This window comes from Macrosteles quadrilineatus, unplaced genomic scaffold (assembly GCF_028750875.1).
Source record: "Macrosteles quadrilineatus isolate MER2022 unplaced genomic scaffold, UCM_ALF_1.0 Scaffold_9__3_contigs__length_116548681, whole genome shotgun sequence".
Taxonomy (NCBI): Eukaryota; Metazoa; Arthropoda; class Insecta; order Hemiptera; family Cicadellidae; genus Macrosteles; species Macrosteles quadrilineatus.
In genome coordinates, this window is record NW_026542602.1 from 43,575,210 (window position 1) to 43,592,557 (window position 17,348).

At 37.8% G+C, this 17,348-nt stretch overlaps 1 protein-coding gene across 5 annotated transcripts in view; it reads left to right on the forward strand.

Annotated features, from left to right (window-relative positions):
• Positions 1-259: 259 nt before the first annotated feature.
• The window catches only part of LOC129004279 (chromodomain-helicase-DNA-binding protein Mi-2 homolog), a 48,515-nt gene continuing 31,426 nt past the window's right edge, over positions 260-17,348 (forward strand). For 2 of the 5 annotated variants that reach the window (XM_054432797.1, XM_054432799.1), the window contains exons 1-12: positions 260-457; positions 3,992-4,074; positions 4,948-5,073; positions 6,785-6,917; positions 7,672-7,817; positions 9,124-9,264; positions 9,867-10,052; positions 12,892-13,143; positions 13,837-14,033; positions 14,580-14,703; positions 15,487-15,669; positions 16,263-16,423. In XM_054432797.1, coding sequence (XP_054288772.1) covers positions 421-457; positions 3,992-4,074; positions 4,948-5,073; positions 6,785-6,917; positions 7,672-7,817; positions 9,124-9,264; positions 9,867-10,052; positions 12,892-13,143; positions 13,837-14,033; positions 14,580-14,703; positions 15,487-15,669; positions 16,263-16,423 — 1,769 coding nt within the window. In that variant the 5' untranslated portion in view covers positions 260-420. The remainder of the gene's footprint in view (positions 458-3,991; positions 4,075-4,947; positions 5,074-6,784; positions 6,918-7,671; positions 7,818-9,123; positions 9,265-9,866; positions 10,053-12,891; positions 13,144-13,836; positions 14,034-14,579; positions 14,704-15,486; positions 15,670-16,262; positions 16,424-17,348) is intronic. The other 3 variants (XM_054432798.1, XM_054432802.1, XM_054432801.1) reach the window with 2 other exon arrangements.

The following is a 17,348-nucleotide window of genomic DNA, read 5'->3' on the forward strand; positions in this document are numbered from 1 at the left end:
AGTAGGAAAATCTAAATTATTAAAATGCAACAAATAAATGACAACTTGTACAATATAAATACAAATTATATCGGATTATTTTATGGTTTTAAATATGGAAAACATTTACAGTCATATTAAACGTAAAATGTTCAAATATCAAAGACAATTAATAAGAAAAAACATTTATTTCCCAAGTTTCCAATCCCCCCTCGCTTTCCAGCATAGCGAATTATCCCGGGTCATCGGAAGCGACTCAATGCACATGCGCAGAACGCGAAACAGTCGCTCGTCTGTCGCTACTTCCTTGAAATCTGTTGTGATCATCTGTGTGTTGAGCAACTGTTTTGTGTACAAATACTGTCAGTTTGTGTTGGTAAATAATAAGTGTTACTTGTATGCTGAAATTAAGTTATAAGTGAAGTGATTTTTATTTAAATTATGGCTTCTGACGAAGAAATGGATGAATCTTATGCCGGTAAGTTGAAACGCCAACCATGCCTGTCTGTTTCAACCAAGCTCAAAGCGGAGTCAATTTCAAGTTCGTAACTTCTTCATAGTATTGCGGTTTTCACGCGAAATAACGTTTACACGGTAATTATAATCGTAATGTATGATTATTTTCCAAGAAATAGCTTGCTTATTTATTTTAAGAATGTTTTGTGTTCAGTAAAAGTGCAGGTTTTAATGATAGGGAGGAGGGGGGAATCTCATTATTTTTCCTTGTCAGTACGCGGGATTCCATGACCCTTCAACAAAATGGAGGACGTCTAACAAAGAAATCGGCATTTATTACTCAAAAATATTTTTTCCTGCATCTACTGTCACAGTCACTATTTTTCGAAATTAGGTTGGATTTGTGATGGTTGTACAACTTAACCTCTAAATTTGAACTTTGGCCTGTCCCATTTGGACGTTTAAAATCTTCCTTACTTATCAAAACATTACCTATGAAATAGGCCTCAGCTTGAATATTTTAACAATATTAGATATAGGTAAAGCCATACCGTTGTTACATGTAGTTATTAACAGGTAGATAGGGCCTTTAAGCCCTACATAAGTTACACTTTTTTGTTTCAATGATTGCCATAGCCATGGTGCCTAGCCTACATAAACTTTGTTTACTAGTAAGATAGCCTAGGTACCGCTAGGTAAGCTAACTTACTTTCATAAAAAAAAAACGTAAGTTAGACCTGGGCCTAAGTTTGGTCCAAGCAGGGTTGCCACCGGTCCCGATTCTACTGGGACAGTCTCCATTTCAGTTCCTTATGCCTGTATTTAAGCCAGCCGGTATGTTAATCCGGGGGGAGGAGAGCCATGTCCCGATATTTCCCTAACCTAAGTTGGCAACCCTGAGTCCAAGTAAGTTAATCACTGCAGATCGGCTAAGACTCAAGATAATAAACTCATTCTAATAAGTTAGGCTAAGTTAGGTAACTTAATAAACTTAAGTAGGCCTAGCCTATGTTTCATTCTAATGAAGTCATTTGTTTTAAAAATTCAAGTTTTAGGAAGCCATTGAATTTAATGGGCACTTAGGCTAGCAGAGGTTGTCTCCACACTTGCAAAGATTAAGCATACCGTAGATAAAACATACTCCCTTAGGTAATAACTTAATAGGCCTTACAGGCGTCATTTCAAAATAAATAACAGTAAAAATTTCCGATGACTCAATGATAAACTGAATGTACAGGTCACTCCACTCCATTTATGGAAACTGAAAATAAACTCATTCTGAAAACAAACGTTCTTGTATGTATCATGTGTTTACTAAGTATAAACAGCTGTAATTAGGCCTATAAGGTACAGTAATAAAAATTATTCGTCTGTTTAATAAACAAAATAATTTTTTTCATAAGAAATAGGCTACATTGGGATTTTGATGGTCTGTGGGGCAAAGCCCGAGGACTTTTATAACAGGAATTGGTGAAAGGGGGCGTCTACAAAAATAAAAATACTTAGGCCTAATTTTGACACATCGCTTGTAAAAATCTGTCCATTATTAACGGGAGCTCAGTAGTGTTTCGTAGAAATTGCCTTCACGTATTATATATAAGGATTTTTCATCCTTACGGAACAGCTGAGGCCAATTTTATTGTTAGTTTGTACGTCCAACTGTAGTGATCGTGTTTTGTTTACAATTTGTTTCTTGTTATTACAAGAACAGTAGGCCTAATTTAAAACCTCATTTAACCAAATAAAACTATATAACTTAATCATAAACAATAAGTGGTTTCCTAGTTATATAACGAAATAGTAAAGCACAAATCACCGAAATAACCCTAAAAAAAATAGGCTAATAGAAACAAAATTTTGTCTGCCCCAGCGATTAGGTGTGGACGTACGAACTAGACACAAAAAACATGCTTCAAAATTTACAATGGGATGAGAAGTCTAATTGTGTTGCTTAGTCTATGAATTAAGTAAAAATTTAGCCTATGTGAAAATATACATAAGTTAAAGCACCTTTTACCTTTTACCTAGGTCCTCTTCACTGTAGTCATTGAGACCAGGGTATTGTCATTCTTCTTTTGTTTGTGTATGTGTATGTGTGTATTAGTATAGGTTGAGAGCAGTTTGATGGTTTAGTCTATTTTAGATGCTTTGATCTACAAAAAATTCATTTAGGTCGTAGTATGGTTTGTTTAGCAAATATTGTTTTAGTTTTTTCAAGAAAGTTTTGTCATTGTGGATTAGTTTCAAATTCTCTGGTAACATATTAAATAGCTTTGATCCTTTTATTTGGGGTTTTTTACTAGTTTTGCTAAGTCTGTGTTGCTGCTAAATAAGTTTTGAGTTTCTTAAATTAAGTTTGTGGCAATCATTTCTGACTTTTGGGGGGTTGAGTTTCAGCATGCATTATAAGCATTCTGGTATTGAATGTATCCTTTGTGTATTATTTAAGATAGGCCTAACTTAACTTCCTTTCAATAAACTGCATGGTTCACATTTTATTTTCAGTTGGTAGGCTAACTTAGGGGACTTACGCTATGTTGATTTATGGGATATATAAGATACCCTGGTTCCACACAGAACCTGTGATATATTATTGATTTGAATATTGATATAAGCTAACTTATAGACTAGCGATTGTAGGGTAATCTTAAGTTAAGTCAGGTACCGTATCGCTTCAACATTTTTTTTCCGATTCAAACTTTTAGTTTAAATATGATCTGTTTTAAAATTTATCTTAAGCCTAAGCTTATTGTTTTTTTTTCAGTTTTGTTTATTTATTTAAGTTACTGGTATAACATATGCCTATATAATTAATTTAGGGCCTAATTTGAATTTGATGCAATAATAATATTGAACCGAATTATCAATAGGTAGGCCTACCTATATATTATCTCTGAAAATAAGTTATTCTGCAGGTTCTCTGCGGAACTGTATCCGATTTTTGTCAGAATGTAAGGGAGTTTTCACAAGTGGCCATCATCCACCCGATGAAGGGTTGAATTTTGAAAATAACCTATCAATTGTACAATCCTCAACTTTCCTCTGAAGTTTGATCTCACTGAATCAAGTTGTGGTTAAACTTAAGATTTTGGGCTAAATACTTTGAAGTAGGGGAAGGTAGAGTCTTCCGGTGTTCTCTACAAAGGGACAGATAATTTGATATAGGCCTAACATATTTTAATTGACTAACTGTCCAAATTTGACATGATTAAGCCTACAATTAGCGGCCTTGAAGTTCTGCCTCCCAGAAGGCAGTGATGTCAGCAAGGATTGGGTTAAATGCGTCGCCGCTCCTAGCTGCCACATGTAGTCCGCCAAGTATGTGTACAGCGCGTTTCTGCGGTTATATAAGGTTGGGTTATCAACTACCGGAGAATTGTTGTAAACACTGGCGAAATACAGGGCAGGGCCTACTTTGGTACCGTTATTAGGTCTATATAACAATTTATAATTGTAAGACTATTACTATTGTAATAATAGACGGTTCCAAATTCATTTCATGGTAGGCCGACTTCCGCCTAACTTAGCTTAACTTAAATAATTTTGTGATCTTTAGGAGATGAAGAAGTAGAAGAAACCCAAAGAAGGGATGGCACTGAAGAAAATTCTTTGGAGTCCGATGAAGAAAAACGAGTGGAGGTAAGTGGAGGTTTTAATAGCTACGCCATGCCAACAGAGGCTATCCAATCTCTGGCTCAAGCTTATGTAACTAATATTGTTATCCTTAGTACATAGGCCTACAAGTTTCTCTTCTAAACTACGACTCTCTCTACGTATTTCCTACGTTACTTGGAAAGTCTGGCCACTGTTTCTTACAAAATATTTTTCTTACAAAGTTGTCATTCACCTTCCGCTTCAAGTTTAAAACTCTATTTATTTATCAGGTCTGTGCGTTTGACATTACAATTTGTCTACCGTAACTAGTAACGGTTCCAAGGGTGGGCTATAGAGGCTAAAAGCCCCCATCGGCCCTGGAAATGTAAATGTAGGCCCCTAAACATTAATTTTGTCATAAAACTTAGGAGGTTTTCGGACACAGTTCTAGACCTTAAAATCACCAAACGGCTTTAAAAAGTAAACTTCCTGGTGGAGACTTTCCAGACCCAGCTCCTTGTGTTGAACACCCTCGGTAGCCCCCCTGTCAAGGTCGTGTAGAACCACCAATGACTGTTACACATAGCTTTTTATGAGTTTAGATTTTAATTTTTCTCGCTTTTACAGTTAGCAGTGTAACAAGTAATATTTAATGTCCCGTTCCTGCCTGAAAACACGTTGATTGACAATCCTAAGGAGATTCACATTGTAGGCCACCTTAATACTCCTAAGGAATCAAACGTGGAACAAAGTGCACTTAAGATGTAGTAAGATGCAGAAATAAAATTACCTAAGATACTTTATTTCTACTAGTAAACTTAAACAAGTAGGCCTAAGGTAAATTTATTTGTTCTATTAATTTGGTCAGATTAAACCACATCTTGTAGGTAGGCATTATGAGACAAACTTTTTTTCCAGGACGATGATGAAGATGCAGAAGTTGATGATGGTAGAAAGAAAAAGAAAGGCAAAAAGAGGAAAGCTCGGAGTGAGTCAAAGAAGGAAAAGAAGAGAAAGAAGAAGAAAAAAGCCGACAGTGCTGAGGTGAGTTATGAATGAAAACTATTGGATTAAACTTGATTGATAGTTTATTATCTTGGCTATTTTTATAGGTTTTTGTTGAATATATATTAAATTAGCATTACTAATTACTATAACTGTTCTTAAAAAATCTTGAAAAAATGCTTGAACAATAGAGGGGTTAAAATGGAAAGGTTATAATTTATACTGGACAATTTTACTTGAACACAGGTACTCTGGTAAATATAAGGAGATATCGTACCTCTAAGGCTTTTTAAAAATACCCCCGCACAGCAAACCAGCTGTCTAAGCGAATTTCCATTTGCCCGATTTGATTTTCAATTAAACCTATTTAAATAAAATTTGGTTTAACGACTACCTAGTTTTTCTGCTACAGGGAAACTAATAAAATGTGTTTTTTTGTAAAATATTTATAGCTTGGTACTATAAGATAAACTAATTTGCCAAGATTGGTAAAATATATCCATAAAACAAGCAAACTACAACATTTTACAATTTTCCCCATCAGAATAACATGGGAATTTTAAAATTTACTATTTAATTTTCTCTGTAACCAATCACTATACAAAAACACTTTTGATATACTAAATTATTTGTCTTATTAAAAGGTCTAGAGAGACGTTGGGAAATCTTGTGTTTCTCAGGGCCGCCCCGAGGGCGGGGCGAGCGGGGCGATCGCCCTGGGCGCCGTGGAAGGTTTAAAATTTAACAACGTTATCGGCCAAACGGCAAACAAATATTTTAGGGGAACTCGTAAACATGTAATCAATGACTATTCTAAAAAAAGGCAATCTATACCTTTACTTTTGTTTATAAAATAAATACCGTGTTATTTAATATAGCCTACAACTCGTACTATTACTACTTTTACGTCTGGCATGTGACTTGTTGGCAATACTGCGAGTCTGAGACAAACATACTGCGTATTCGCCCACACGCCCCACCTACACTTGCTTGTTTCTAACCTCAAAGCTCAAACTCTTACATACTTTTCTACTCTTTTCATTGACTGTATAACACTATGTCATAGTCTTTTCGTGATGTCCGTTGTGAGTCGTAAATTCAATGTTTTTAATAATTTAGTTCAGTATAGTTGTTACATTTATAAAAAAATACTTGCAAAGCGTTTGATATCGATATATTGGACGTTGGGTCTATTGACGCAAAATCCCCAAATACCTTAGTTAGGGGAGGGCCGGAGGGGGCGAAAATTTAAATCTCGCCCCGGGCGTCTATTACCCTCGGGGCGGCCCTGGTGTTTCTGAGGTTCAAAAATGAGAAAAACCAATTTTTACCTTATAATACCCTGTTCCCATGGTTCGATCATGCTGATTCGAGAACTCATCCAAGTTTATCCCGCCTTATTCCTTCAAAACAAATTTCATTATTGTTTTTTATTATTCATTATTATTATGTCGTGTTATGTTTGGTAATTACAGTATGGTCCAGGAGAGTGTGCAGTTGAGGGAGGAGCCTATTTACCATGTGACTTCAAATGAGCCAATGAGGACAGTGCGGTGTTGCCAAGTCTAATAATACCAGCTGATTTAGAGTCGAAAATTAGTGAACGATGTTGCAACGTTGCGCTAGTCCAGTCTTGCTATTGGCTGCCGCCAACTGCAGACTCTCGTGGCCCCTAGTGTAGATGTTTTATTGGTCCCATTAATGAGGAGTTATTGACATGCAACTCTCATTCTGACGTTGTTCGTTTCAGGAGAGTGACTATGGTGGAGGGGAAGAAGAGGGAGGGGACTCGGACTACGGCCGCAAGTCAAGGAAGCGAGGCAGAGACTCTGGAACTAAACACTCTCAGGCCTCCACTCCGCAGCCTGCTCAGGAAAACTCAGGTACATTGAAACATTTTATACATGCAATAACATTTCCAATAGATGCACTGTCAAACTTAAAATCAACCTGCAAAACTGTAAACATATTCTAAATGAAAGTGGCATAAAAAACTTCAAATAAAAAGTTTTATCAATGAGTTAGGCCTAAGTTATTGTTTCTTAAAATGGTTTTCCATTCAACGACTTTTAGCGAGGGAAGCACGTGGTACAATCTTTGCTCATTATACGAGGACAGTGTCTATGAGAGTTAGTCATGGTAATAATCCTTTGTAACCTGGATTTACCTAACGATTTTATACCAGTAGCATATCCCTTTAAAGTTTTGGCACCGGTACCTATATGTACATTTCACTTATAAACAACACAAATAAACAATTTTAAATGTCTTAATGGACACACAGTCTCTTAAACAAAAACAGATGATAAGGATCTAATTTTGTTTTGTAGGCTACTTAATTAAAATGTTTATCCCATTAATAAGTAACTATAAATTCCCAAGCGGAGTTTAAAACTGTTTAGATATGGTGTTAAAAATGTTTTGTCTTGAATGCCATGATCAAACACCTTTTGTCACTAACATAATTTGTCTGCAGTATCTTCGTTGAATACACAACAAAATTACGCATATAATTACGAATAGGCAACATGGAAAAAGTTGATTGTTGGCCTTTGAGTCGTGGAAGTCGACATACCATGGCCAGAAACGGATACAACCTAATCCAATACCATTCCATTAACCGGTGTATGTGTGTAGGTATGCCCACGGTGGAGGAGGTGTGTCAGACGTTTGGCCTGAACGACGTCCACATAGAGTACACAGACGCAGACTTCCAGAATCTCACAACCTACAAACTCTTCCAACAGCATGTCAGACCACTACTGGCTAAGGACAACCCCAAGGTTCGTCATTTAGCTCAGTCGCAGTAGGTCAAGCTAGTTCAAATCTTACACCGGAATCGTGTTCTGTACTTGTCCCACTATTATTCTAGTCGATCCCGACCCCTATGCCACAATTAGTTTTGTCGAAGTAAGCAAAAATCAACCTACCCGCTATGTATGTAGTTCTCATAATAATTGACTCCATTGTAGAAATCTATTATATTATTAAAGTGATACAATCAAATTTTATGTAAACGGTTAAGGTCATTTACCAAATAAAAACATAGACATATCTCACATCAAAATGAAGCTTAGAGTGTGTAGATTTGCCAAAAAGTATTGATATGGACAAATTTTCTGAGGGCTCTGCCCCACAGGCTGATTTCCAAAGAGCTTCGCCTGGCATATGCTTCTAAAGTTTACACTATTTTATTTTATTTAATTTAGTTAATGAAACAGCTGGTCAGTACAATGAACTGGTGTTTGTTTATTTACTCGAAAAAGATGTTTGTGAATGTGATGCTTTATATAGATTGAGGAGGGTTATGTTTGGTTGTATAAGTTTTGTATTTTACTTCAGTTGGTAATTTGTATAAATATTCTTTTTATACACATTTAATAAAGTTATTTCAACATCATAATATTTATCATCATTTGTGTAGGCATAGTTCAATTTTGTCAATGTTCAAGAAGCAGGTAATCTTATTTTGCAGTTTAAAGTTCTGCCTCACTGACTCAAGATAGCAATGACAACAACAATAGTGTTATTATTTTTACCAAGTTAATGAACAATAAAAAATTGTACTATGTTCGAAGCCTCATTAAGTGACAGATGTTTTGCATCTGCGCCGCTAGAGACGGTGCTATTGCCGCCATCTTAGCATCAGAGCGTTCCCACACTAAGTACCTACTCATACAGGCATGGGAACATGCATGTATAATACCACTTGTAGTTTGTAAGCAGTGGAGTGTTAAAATCAGCACTGTCATTTGCAAATCCCCCAGTCGTGAGGTTTCCTCTGTGATCAGTGTTTTTGTTGGTAAAAGATGAAAAGCAAACATTTTTTTAGTGAGTCCGTGAATCATTTGGTAGCATCATGGACATCGGGCCCAAGACAGCGATGTCGTGGGTTCGGATCCTGGTCACTGCCTAAAACATTTTATCAGTACAGACCACCTTTGTACTGGCCCACTCATTGCTTAGCTGTATACGATCCACTCACGGACAGTTAGTCACTGAGACCAGACAGGCCAATATTTTATGTACCTTTAATTTGTGGTTAACTTCATAAGTCAAATAAACTATTTTGTGTCACTCTGTGCGCAGGTGCCGACAGGCAAGATGATGATGTTGGTTGCTGCCAAGTGGAGGGACTTCTGCAACCTCAACCCGAACCAACAGGCAGAGTCAGACGGCGTCTCTGAGGAGCCAGACTATACTCCCAAACCTAGCCGGTCCCGCTCCAAAGTACGTCAGGCTACTAAATACTCAACAATGTGTGCTGTTTGTTACTAGTGAATAATTTTGTATGACATAATTATTATGAATGTAAAGGACTGTTAACACTTAAATATAAACATTTGTCTACACCAGTTGGATAAAAAGGTCGCAGTTACAGTAAAACCCCTTTTTAACCACACACTGTTAAACTAAAACTCAGGGTGATTGTAATCATAAAAGATTAAATTCAATTTGAAAATTAGATAAGCATCAAGTATTTTTAGCCCTTTTGTTGGCCCAGCTTGTAATGGAGCAGATGACAACGGGGATATGACATTGCCTGAGCAATAAAGTTTGGTGAAAGACCGTCGATTACCCTTTAGCTAGTATAAAAATCTGGACCGAAATAGCGTTAATTTCAACAATTGAACTGAAAAAAATAGATTATCCAAAACATCTGTTCCCCCCTTTTTTTCGGTTGGTCAGGGTTTTACTGTACCGTTTTTTTTTTCATTAACAGTTTTGCTCCTTGTTAAAATTTTCTTCATTCCACAAATTTTATTTAAACTAGTCACTCTTTTAGGGGCACATATAATTGAGTAGCTGTTAATTTTGAAATTGAATTACAGTCTTCCGTGGCAACAGAAGAAGCCCTAGAAGAGGATGAAGAAGATGTTGAAGAGAAGGAAGAGAAGAGGGGTCGCAAAGGACGACGAAGCAGCAAGAAAGGAAACAGCAAAAAGAACACGCCCGTCGCGACGACCAAAGTTCCAACACTGAAAATAAAATTGGGAAAACGCAAACAGGCTAGTTCAGTTAGTATCGGTGTCGTCTTGTGGTAAAACCTCTTCATTAGTGTTACTATCAAACTTGCAAGGAAATAGTTGTGGTGGGTCAAGGCACTGTAAATCAATTAATCGTAATCGTCAACAGAATTTAAACTGAAGAAACAACACAACTTTCAAATCACCGATTTTATGATAATCGTGAAATCACGAACAAACGTTAAAAGAATATAAAATAATTAGGGATGGACGGGATTGAATTTTTAGTTCGGGACGGGACGGGACGGGATTTTTATTTCCTTCCCGATTTTCGGGACGGGAAGGGACGGGATTTTTTTCTGTGCATAAAAAGAAAGTCTTGAGTATTGCAGTTACCAAAAAAGGCATACAAAATCAATCTTTACCGTTTGTGGCACTGATCTATAAAAACCAAAAAATGGGTAACAATTTTTCAGGTACCTATAGAAACTTGACACTCGCGGTCGAAAGGACTCGCGGTCACGGGGTGATCGTCGGTATGACTCGCGGTCACGGCATGATCGTCGGTATGACTCACGGTCACGGCGCGATCGTCGGTATGACTCGCGGTCACGGCATGATCGTCGGTATGACTCGCGGTCACGGCGCGATCGTCGGTATGACTCGCGGTCACGGCATGATCGTCGGTATGACTCACGGTCACGGCATGATCGTCGGTATGACTCACGGTCACGGCGCGATCGTCGGTATGACTCGCGGTCACGGCATGATCGTCGGTATGACTCACGGTCACGGCGCGATCGTCGGTATGACTCGCGGTCACGGCATGATCGTCGGTATGACTCACGGTCACGGCGCGATCGTCGGTATGACTCGCGGTCACGGCATGATCGTCGGTATGACTCACGGTCACGGCATGATCGTCGGTATGACTCACGGTCACGGTATGATCGTCGGTATGACTCACGGTCACGGCGCGATCGTCGGTATGACTCCGCGGTCACGGGGTGATCGTCGGTATGACTCCGCAGTCACGGCGTGATCGTCGGTATGACTCCGCGGTCACGACGTGATCGTCGGTATGACTCCGTGGTCACGGCGTGATCGTCAGTATGACTCCGCGGTCACGGCGTGATCGTCGGTATGGCTCCGCGGTCACGGCGCGATCGTCGGTATGACTCCGCGGTCACGGCGCAATCGTCGAAACGACTTCGTCTCCTGCGTTCGCGGACCTATCGCTCGCAATAGCGGCGTCATCGGCACTCGCGAAGCGGCAAAATCGCCGGCGATCGGACCAAATCCCGTCCCGAAAAATTCCCGAATCAAATGTAATCCCGTCCCGATAATCGGGAATATTTTTTTCCCGAAAAATTCCCGAAATTTCGGGACCCGTCCATCCCTAAAAATAATACCTAGCTAAACTCATCCATGGTTATATGTTCTTATAATTTTAAATACAAGAGGGAAAATGTTCAATATATTTCTTTGTTTTGTGAACCCTGATATAATTTAATCATCTAAGCTTTGTTTGCACTAGGGATTTTGTTTTGTTGTCATGTTAGATAGTTCATGACAGGTAGTTCATACAAAAGTATTTGAAATTTTCTCACTCTTCTTACATATCAGACAATACTGAGTTTTTGTGAAAGAACGTTATTTAGCTGACTCACCACAAATAGTTTTACTTTTGGTATAGCACATTTTTAGCAAAAAGCACTGATAATTTTAAAAAATGTGTGAAACCTTCAAAGTAAATCTCTTGAATGTTGCTTTGCACCAGTTTGGAATGTTGCACAAAACTGTTTGGTAATTCTGTGTTTAGTAGCTAGAAGCATGGTTTTTGTTTGCACATGTAGAGAAAAACAATTGAGTATCAAAACAGCTGTTGAGGTTGGGTAATCTCTGAGTTGCCTGAAAGTACGATCTAGTTTCCGAGCGGTATTTGTCCTATGCAATACATGAACTCTTCATGCCTAGGTCTCCATGAAATTATTAACTCTCTGTCGCTATATCAGTTCAAGACACATAAGTAAACACCGTAGATTGAGATTATAAACCTTAAACAGATGGTTTTTTCTCCAGACATTGCAAACATCAACTTCATCAACCTCATCAACACTTTCTCCAGTAAAAGTAAGGGCAAACAGCAGTTTTATCCGGATCTAAAATTAGTTTTTTTTTGGTTTTGTTAATATAGCTTCCAAGCCAAAATTTGTTGTAATTATTACTTTGATCGTAACAGTGGCCTCAATATTAGCAGAAACCCATAGCATAGCTAACTTCATGGAAAGGAGTCTACCTGGGCACAAGAAACACAATATTTGACTACTTAAACAGCATAAGATTTCACTCTTACATACAGCATTTTCAACCAAAGAAAGTTTGATTTGGAAGCTGGGCCTTCAGATCCAATCAATGTTTAACCATTTTATCTGAAGAGGTGTTTCTTACCAAACAAGTTGAGAACATTGTCAGTGGTCTCAGCTAAAATTTTAAACACCTTCCGAGGTCACGAAAAAATCAAGAACATTTTTGCGTCAAGGTAAAATCGTAAATGTTGCATGGTTACATCAAATTAGTGAACACAGCGACATCATCATTTTCTCCCACAATTGGAGCGAAACCGTAAACATCATAATATGCAATAAGGGTAACTGATAATTTTTTTTCACAACTCTGCAGACTCTTTTTGCAACCAGAAAAATAAAAAAAACAGCGCAACCTCTTGAGATTGGTCTGCAAATTATTTTCTGCCCAATTATACCTCTCGCCCTATTAACCCAACTCAACCCGAAAATATACAAGGACCCGTAGACTCCTACCTTAAACAACAGCTAGAAGCTAGTCTAGAGCAGTAGGTTGATGTGTTGTAACTATGGGATGTGTACAGGACGAGGAGGGAGACGAGAGCTTCGTTGGGTCAGACAGAGACTCTGACGCAGAGTTTGAGCAGATGCTGCAGGAAGCTGAAGAGGCCAGTGTGAAGGATCCGTCGGAGGACACGCCACCTGGAGAAGAGGTACAACCTGATGCACCCAAGAAGAAAGCCAAGACAAAGATTGGCAACAAGTCTAAGAAGAAGAAGAAGACCAAGACCACCTCTAAATTCCCCAGTGGGGAAGGCCAGGACGGTTACGAGGTAGGAGTGTTTATACCATTTTGTTATCAAGGACTGAATATTTGGTTCATTTGAAAGTGTTATGTGAGTATGTTTGAAAGTGAGTATGTGATGGTCAAGATTTCTTGACCAATGCTATAAATTTAGCTTAGCAGAGAGAGGGGCTTATACATGTTGTTCAAAGGTTTATTGCGGACATTTTCCATCACGATTGTAAAAAACAATACACTACGTTAATTTTTTTAGGGAATGTTTTATATTGAAAGATCAATTAAAGTAATGCGATATTGTGATTCATTCCTAGTATTTTTTTTTAAATCTGATGCCACATTTTTTGCAAGTTAATCAATGTGTACATATTTTTTACTCACAATGATATCAAATATGTAAACGTGATTAAAATGTGTAAACGTTTACCGATTTGTGTATAATTTTGTATCAAATTAACAGAAATTGTAAGAGAAATCACAATATTGCATAGTTTTAGTTGTGTCCAACTGTCCATGTAATATTAGGGAAAATTACTTGTTATTGGGCTGTCTAGTACCCCTCAGTTGAGCGGATGGCTTAGGACACAAACCCAACCCTTGATTCACCTAAAGCTGTTCAGAACTATGGCGCTCCCGCTGTACTCTAACTTTCTCAGGTTTAAGCCACTTGGCACTACGATTGTGATGTTGTACCCATTGTGACGTGCCGCTGAACTTTCCTTTACAGACTGACCACCAGGACTACTGCGAGGTCTGTCAACAAGGTGGTGAGATCATTCTGTGTGACACGTGTCCCAGGGCGTACCACTTGGTGTGCCTGGACCCCGAGCTGGAGGACACGCCTGAGGGCAAATGGAGCTGTCCTCACTGTGAGGCAGAGGGCACTCAGGAGCAGGATGACGATGAGCATCAGGAGTTCTGCAGGTAAACTTGATTAAGGTAGCTTGATCAAGAATGATCGATGAATTTTGTTCAAGAAAACTTCTGAATTGAATTTTGGGGTTGAATCTTGAAATAAAGATTCATTTCTTGTCGTATTTTTTTCTCCTCTGGAAGCATCCGGATGAGCTCTCCATCCGTGAACCCCTTCATTCCCCCCATATTTTGCATTTGTTTGCTTCCTTGTCTACTTGTAAGTGTAAAAATCACCAATCCTTAAAGACAGTGACTGTGGTAGTAGGATGGTTTGTTGATTTAGTCAGCTGTTTGATTTTATTCATTCAGTTCAGTTTATTTATTCATTAAAATTTTTACAGAGTAAACCGTGAGGAATATGATAGGCTGTATGAATACGAATGAATTAATTTCAAGATCTCTCAAAGCACTACAGTATTTTTTTTTTATTTTGCTAACCTATTCAGCTTGCTCAAACATATCCGAACCTTAAGTTAATCTTAAGCCGAGCCGATAAAGCTGTCGTTTGCACACCCCTAGTTTTGACCTTTACTACTAAACACCCTTTGTTTACAGGGTGTGTAAGGATGGAGGAGAGCTACTGTGTTGTGATTCTTGCCCTGCTGCGTATCACACTCACTGCCTCAGTCCCCCACTTACTGATATACCTGACGGCGACTGGAAGTGTCCCCGCTGCTCTGTAAGTGAACTATATCGCTACTCTTTCATAGTGAAGTAGCAGTTGTATCTTTTTACCTTGGCTGATAGTGATGATTTGGTTTTACTTCCTTAAATGTGTAAATAAATATATTATTTATTTATGAAAAGAAATGTATTAGTAATTTTTGTTGGTCTTTGATAAGTTACTTTATTTTATCATCAATTTAAATTTCCACCATTTGAAAATAACTTCTCCACTCAACCACTGCAGTTTGCTGATGTAACATAATGGTCTAAAAGAATTTCCTTTAACTGTCATACATCTTCATTTCCATTTACGTATTCTATGCTATTTTAATTTTTTAGGATTTTTTGAGAACATCTAGTAAAAATCTAGAATTCCTTTTTTTTAACAAACCATTGATTGATTGAATCATGTCGGACGTAGGCCCAGTTAACAGCAACTCAGATTTGACGGGCTCTAATGCACCAAGCTGGAGCACAAAAAGCCCATGCATTGGGACAAGGTTCGCCTCAAATCAGTCAATCAATGGTTTGTTCAAAAATATAGATATAACAAACTATTTATACCCCCCTTTATACTCAGCAGCCCGCCGAATGCCACTGGGGCCGCTGTTGCTTTTTCCAGTAATGACCAAAATAGTGTGTTTTGGTCTTTTCGGACCACATGTATCACATGTAGGGTTAAGCACTGTTAAAAAAAATATTATAAATTAAAATAAAAATGAATCATGAAAATATTAAGGGTGTATGCTCTACAGTACTAATTTATTTAATAACACAAGCTGCATATTTGTTGCAGGCGAAGCCACTAAAAGGTAAGGCACAGAAGATCCTAACATGGCGGTGGGTCACTCACCCGGAACCCAAGACTTCCGACGACCAAACAAGTACCAAGAAGAAGCGGCCGATACGTTCACGGGAGTACTTTGTGAAGTGGCATGAGAAGTCGTATTGGCATTGCGACTGGGTGTCGGAAATACAGGTGAGGCTAGCCAAAAAAAATTTCATAATAACAAAAAAAGTCTCATATGGATTATTGAATAATCAAATTTTGCAATAACGTATTGCATTTAATGCCAGAGGTAAAAATCTAGGGTGTTTGAAAATTACACTTGTTATCAAGGGCGACTTTTTATTGAGGTTCACTGTAGTTATGTACTTCTTCTCCACTTCCGTTTTCACCTTATCCAATTACTTCTAGGTCTTTCTTTTTCTCCTTCCCTCTACCGTTAATTAATTTCCTCTGAATTCTCTCTCCTAGCACTTGCTGAAAATGTCCTGTATGTTTATAAAAAAAAGCAAACAAATTTCTGTTGGAATTGTAAGAGAAAATGCATATGAAATAATTATTGGGTCTCATAGTTGGTAAGAATCGTAGAATTTTGTCCTTATAAGTTTGAAATTGAAACTTGAAACATTAAAAAAAAATTTGTATCCATCTGCACTTTGGCACTTTTTGTAAAGGAACGGTCTAAAATCTTGTCTTGTCTCCATATTACGCCAACTTTTTGTTAGATCATTAAAATGATGGTGCTTTTTAAATTTACTAGTGTTTAATTTTTGTTTTATTCGTAGATGGAGGTGTTCCACCCTCTGATGATCCGTAGTTACACTCGCAAGTACGACATGGACGAACCTCCCAAGCTAGAGGAGCCACTTGATGAAATGGACAACAGGATGAAGAGGATCAAGGAGTTCAGTGTCAATGAGACGGTTCTGGAAGAAAAGTTCTACAGGTGTGTGATGTTCATTTTTATAAGCGTAGGGTCCAAACCCTGGTTTTATACTGTCCAATTTAAACCTTTTATAACAGTTTATGCATCAATTGCGTAAAGATAGTGTTAACAATACTGTACAAGTAGAAATCTAAGGTACAAGCCTTGGCTTAAAACTTTTCGAGTGTCGTTAAGGTTATTTACGTGAGTTGTGTATACTACTTTTTCTACGACCGTTTTTTTATTATTAAGGATCACTACTCATAACTTCCTAGAGAGGTTGTGTTTTCATTTATAACCTCTCATTACCACTGAGGGTGATGCAACGAATCATTGTACTGACCACTAATTGAATTGATTGTTAAACTGTTAAACTGCATTAAATTAGTAAACAGCTGATTAGTTGAAGTTCGAATCATTACAATTTTAGGCTACATCTGTCCTCTCAAACCTTGAACCTCATTGGTCCGTAATCGTTTTGTTAGATAAAACATTTCTGTTTAGTATGTTAACAATGCTATTAGTATTAAGTGAATCTTTTAAATTCTAAAAACTGAACTGAACCGGCTAGTTTAAAAAACTGTCGTAGGTGAAGAATATTTTGTAGGATAGAAAGTTTACCTGAATGGGAATTAGTCAACACTAGCAAAAAGGAACTCTAAACTTAACTAATCCCTTACAAAAAAAAATTGAATGCAAAAATAAAAAAAAATGGTGCAAAAGTTCAAACCTGTTACTAGATCAACTCAACATTTTCAAATCGTTGAACATGTATTAACGTACCGATAAGTAGTTGTACTCGTTACAAAATACAAGTTCAAACATTATTTGGGGAGATTTAGAGTGAACTACTTGATGTAAGTTGACTAAAGGCCTCCCCGTACATGTACAAATTGTATCCGATAGTATTCTAAACCAGTCCATACATAAAAGTTTTATATCTTAG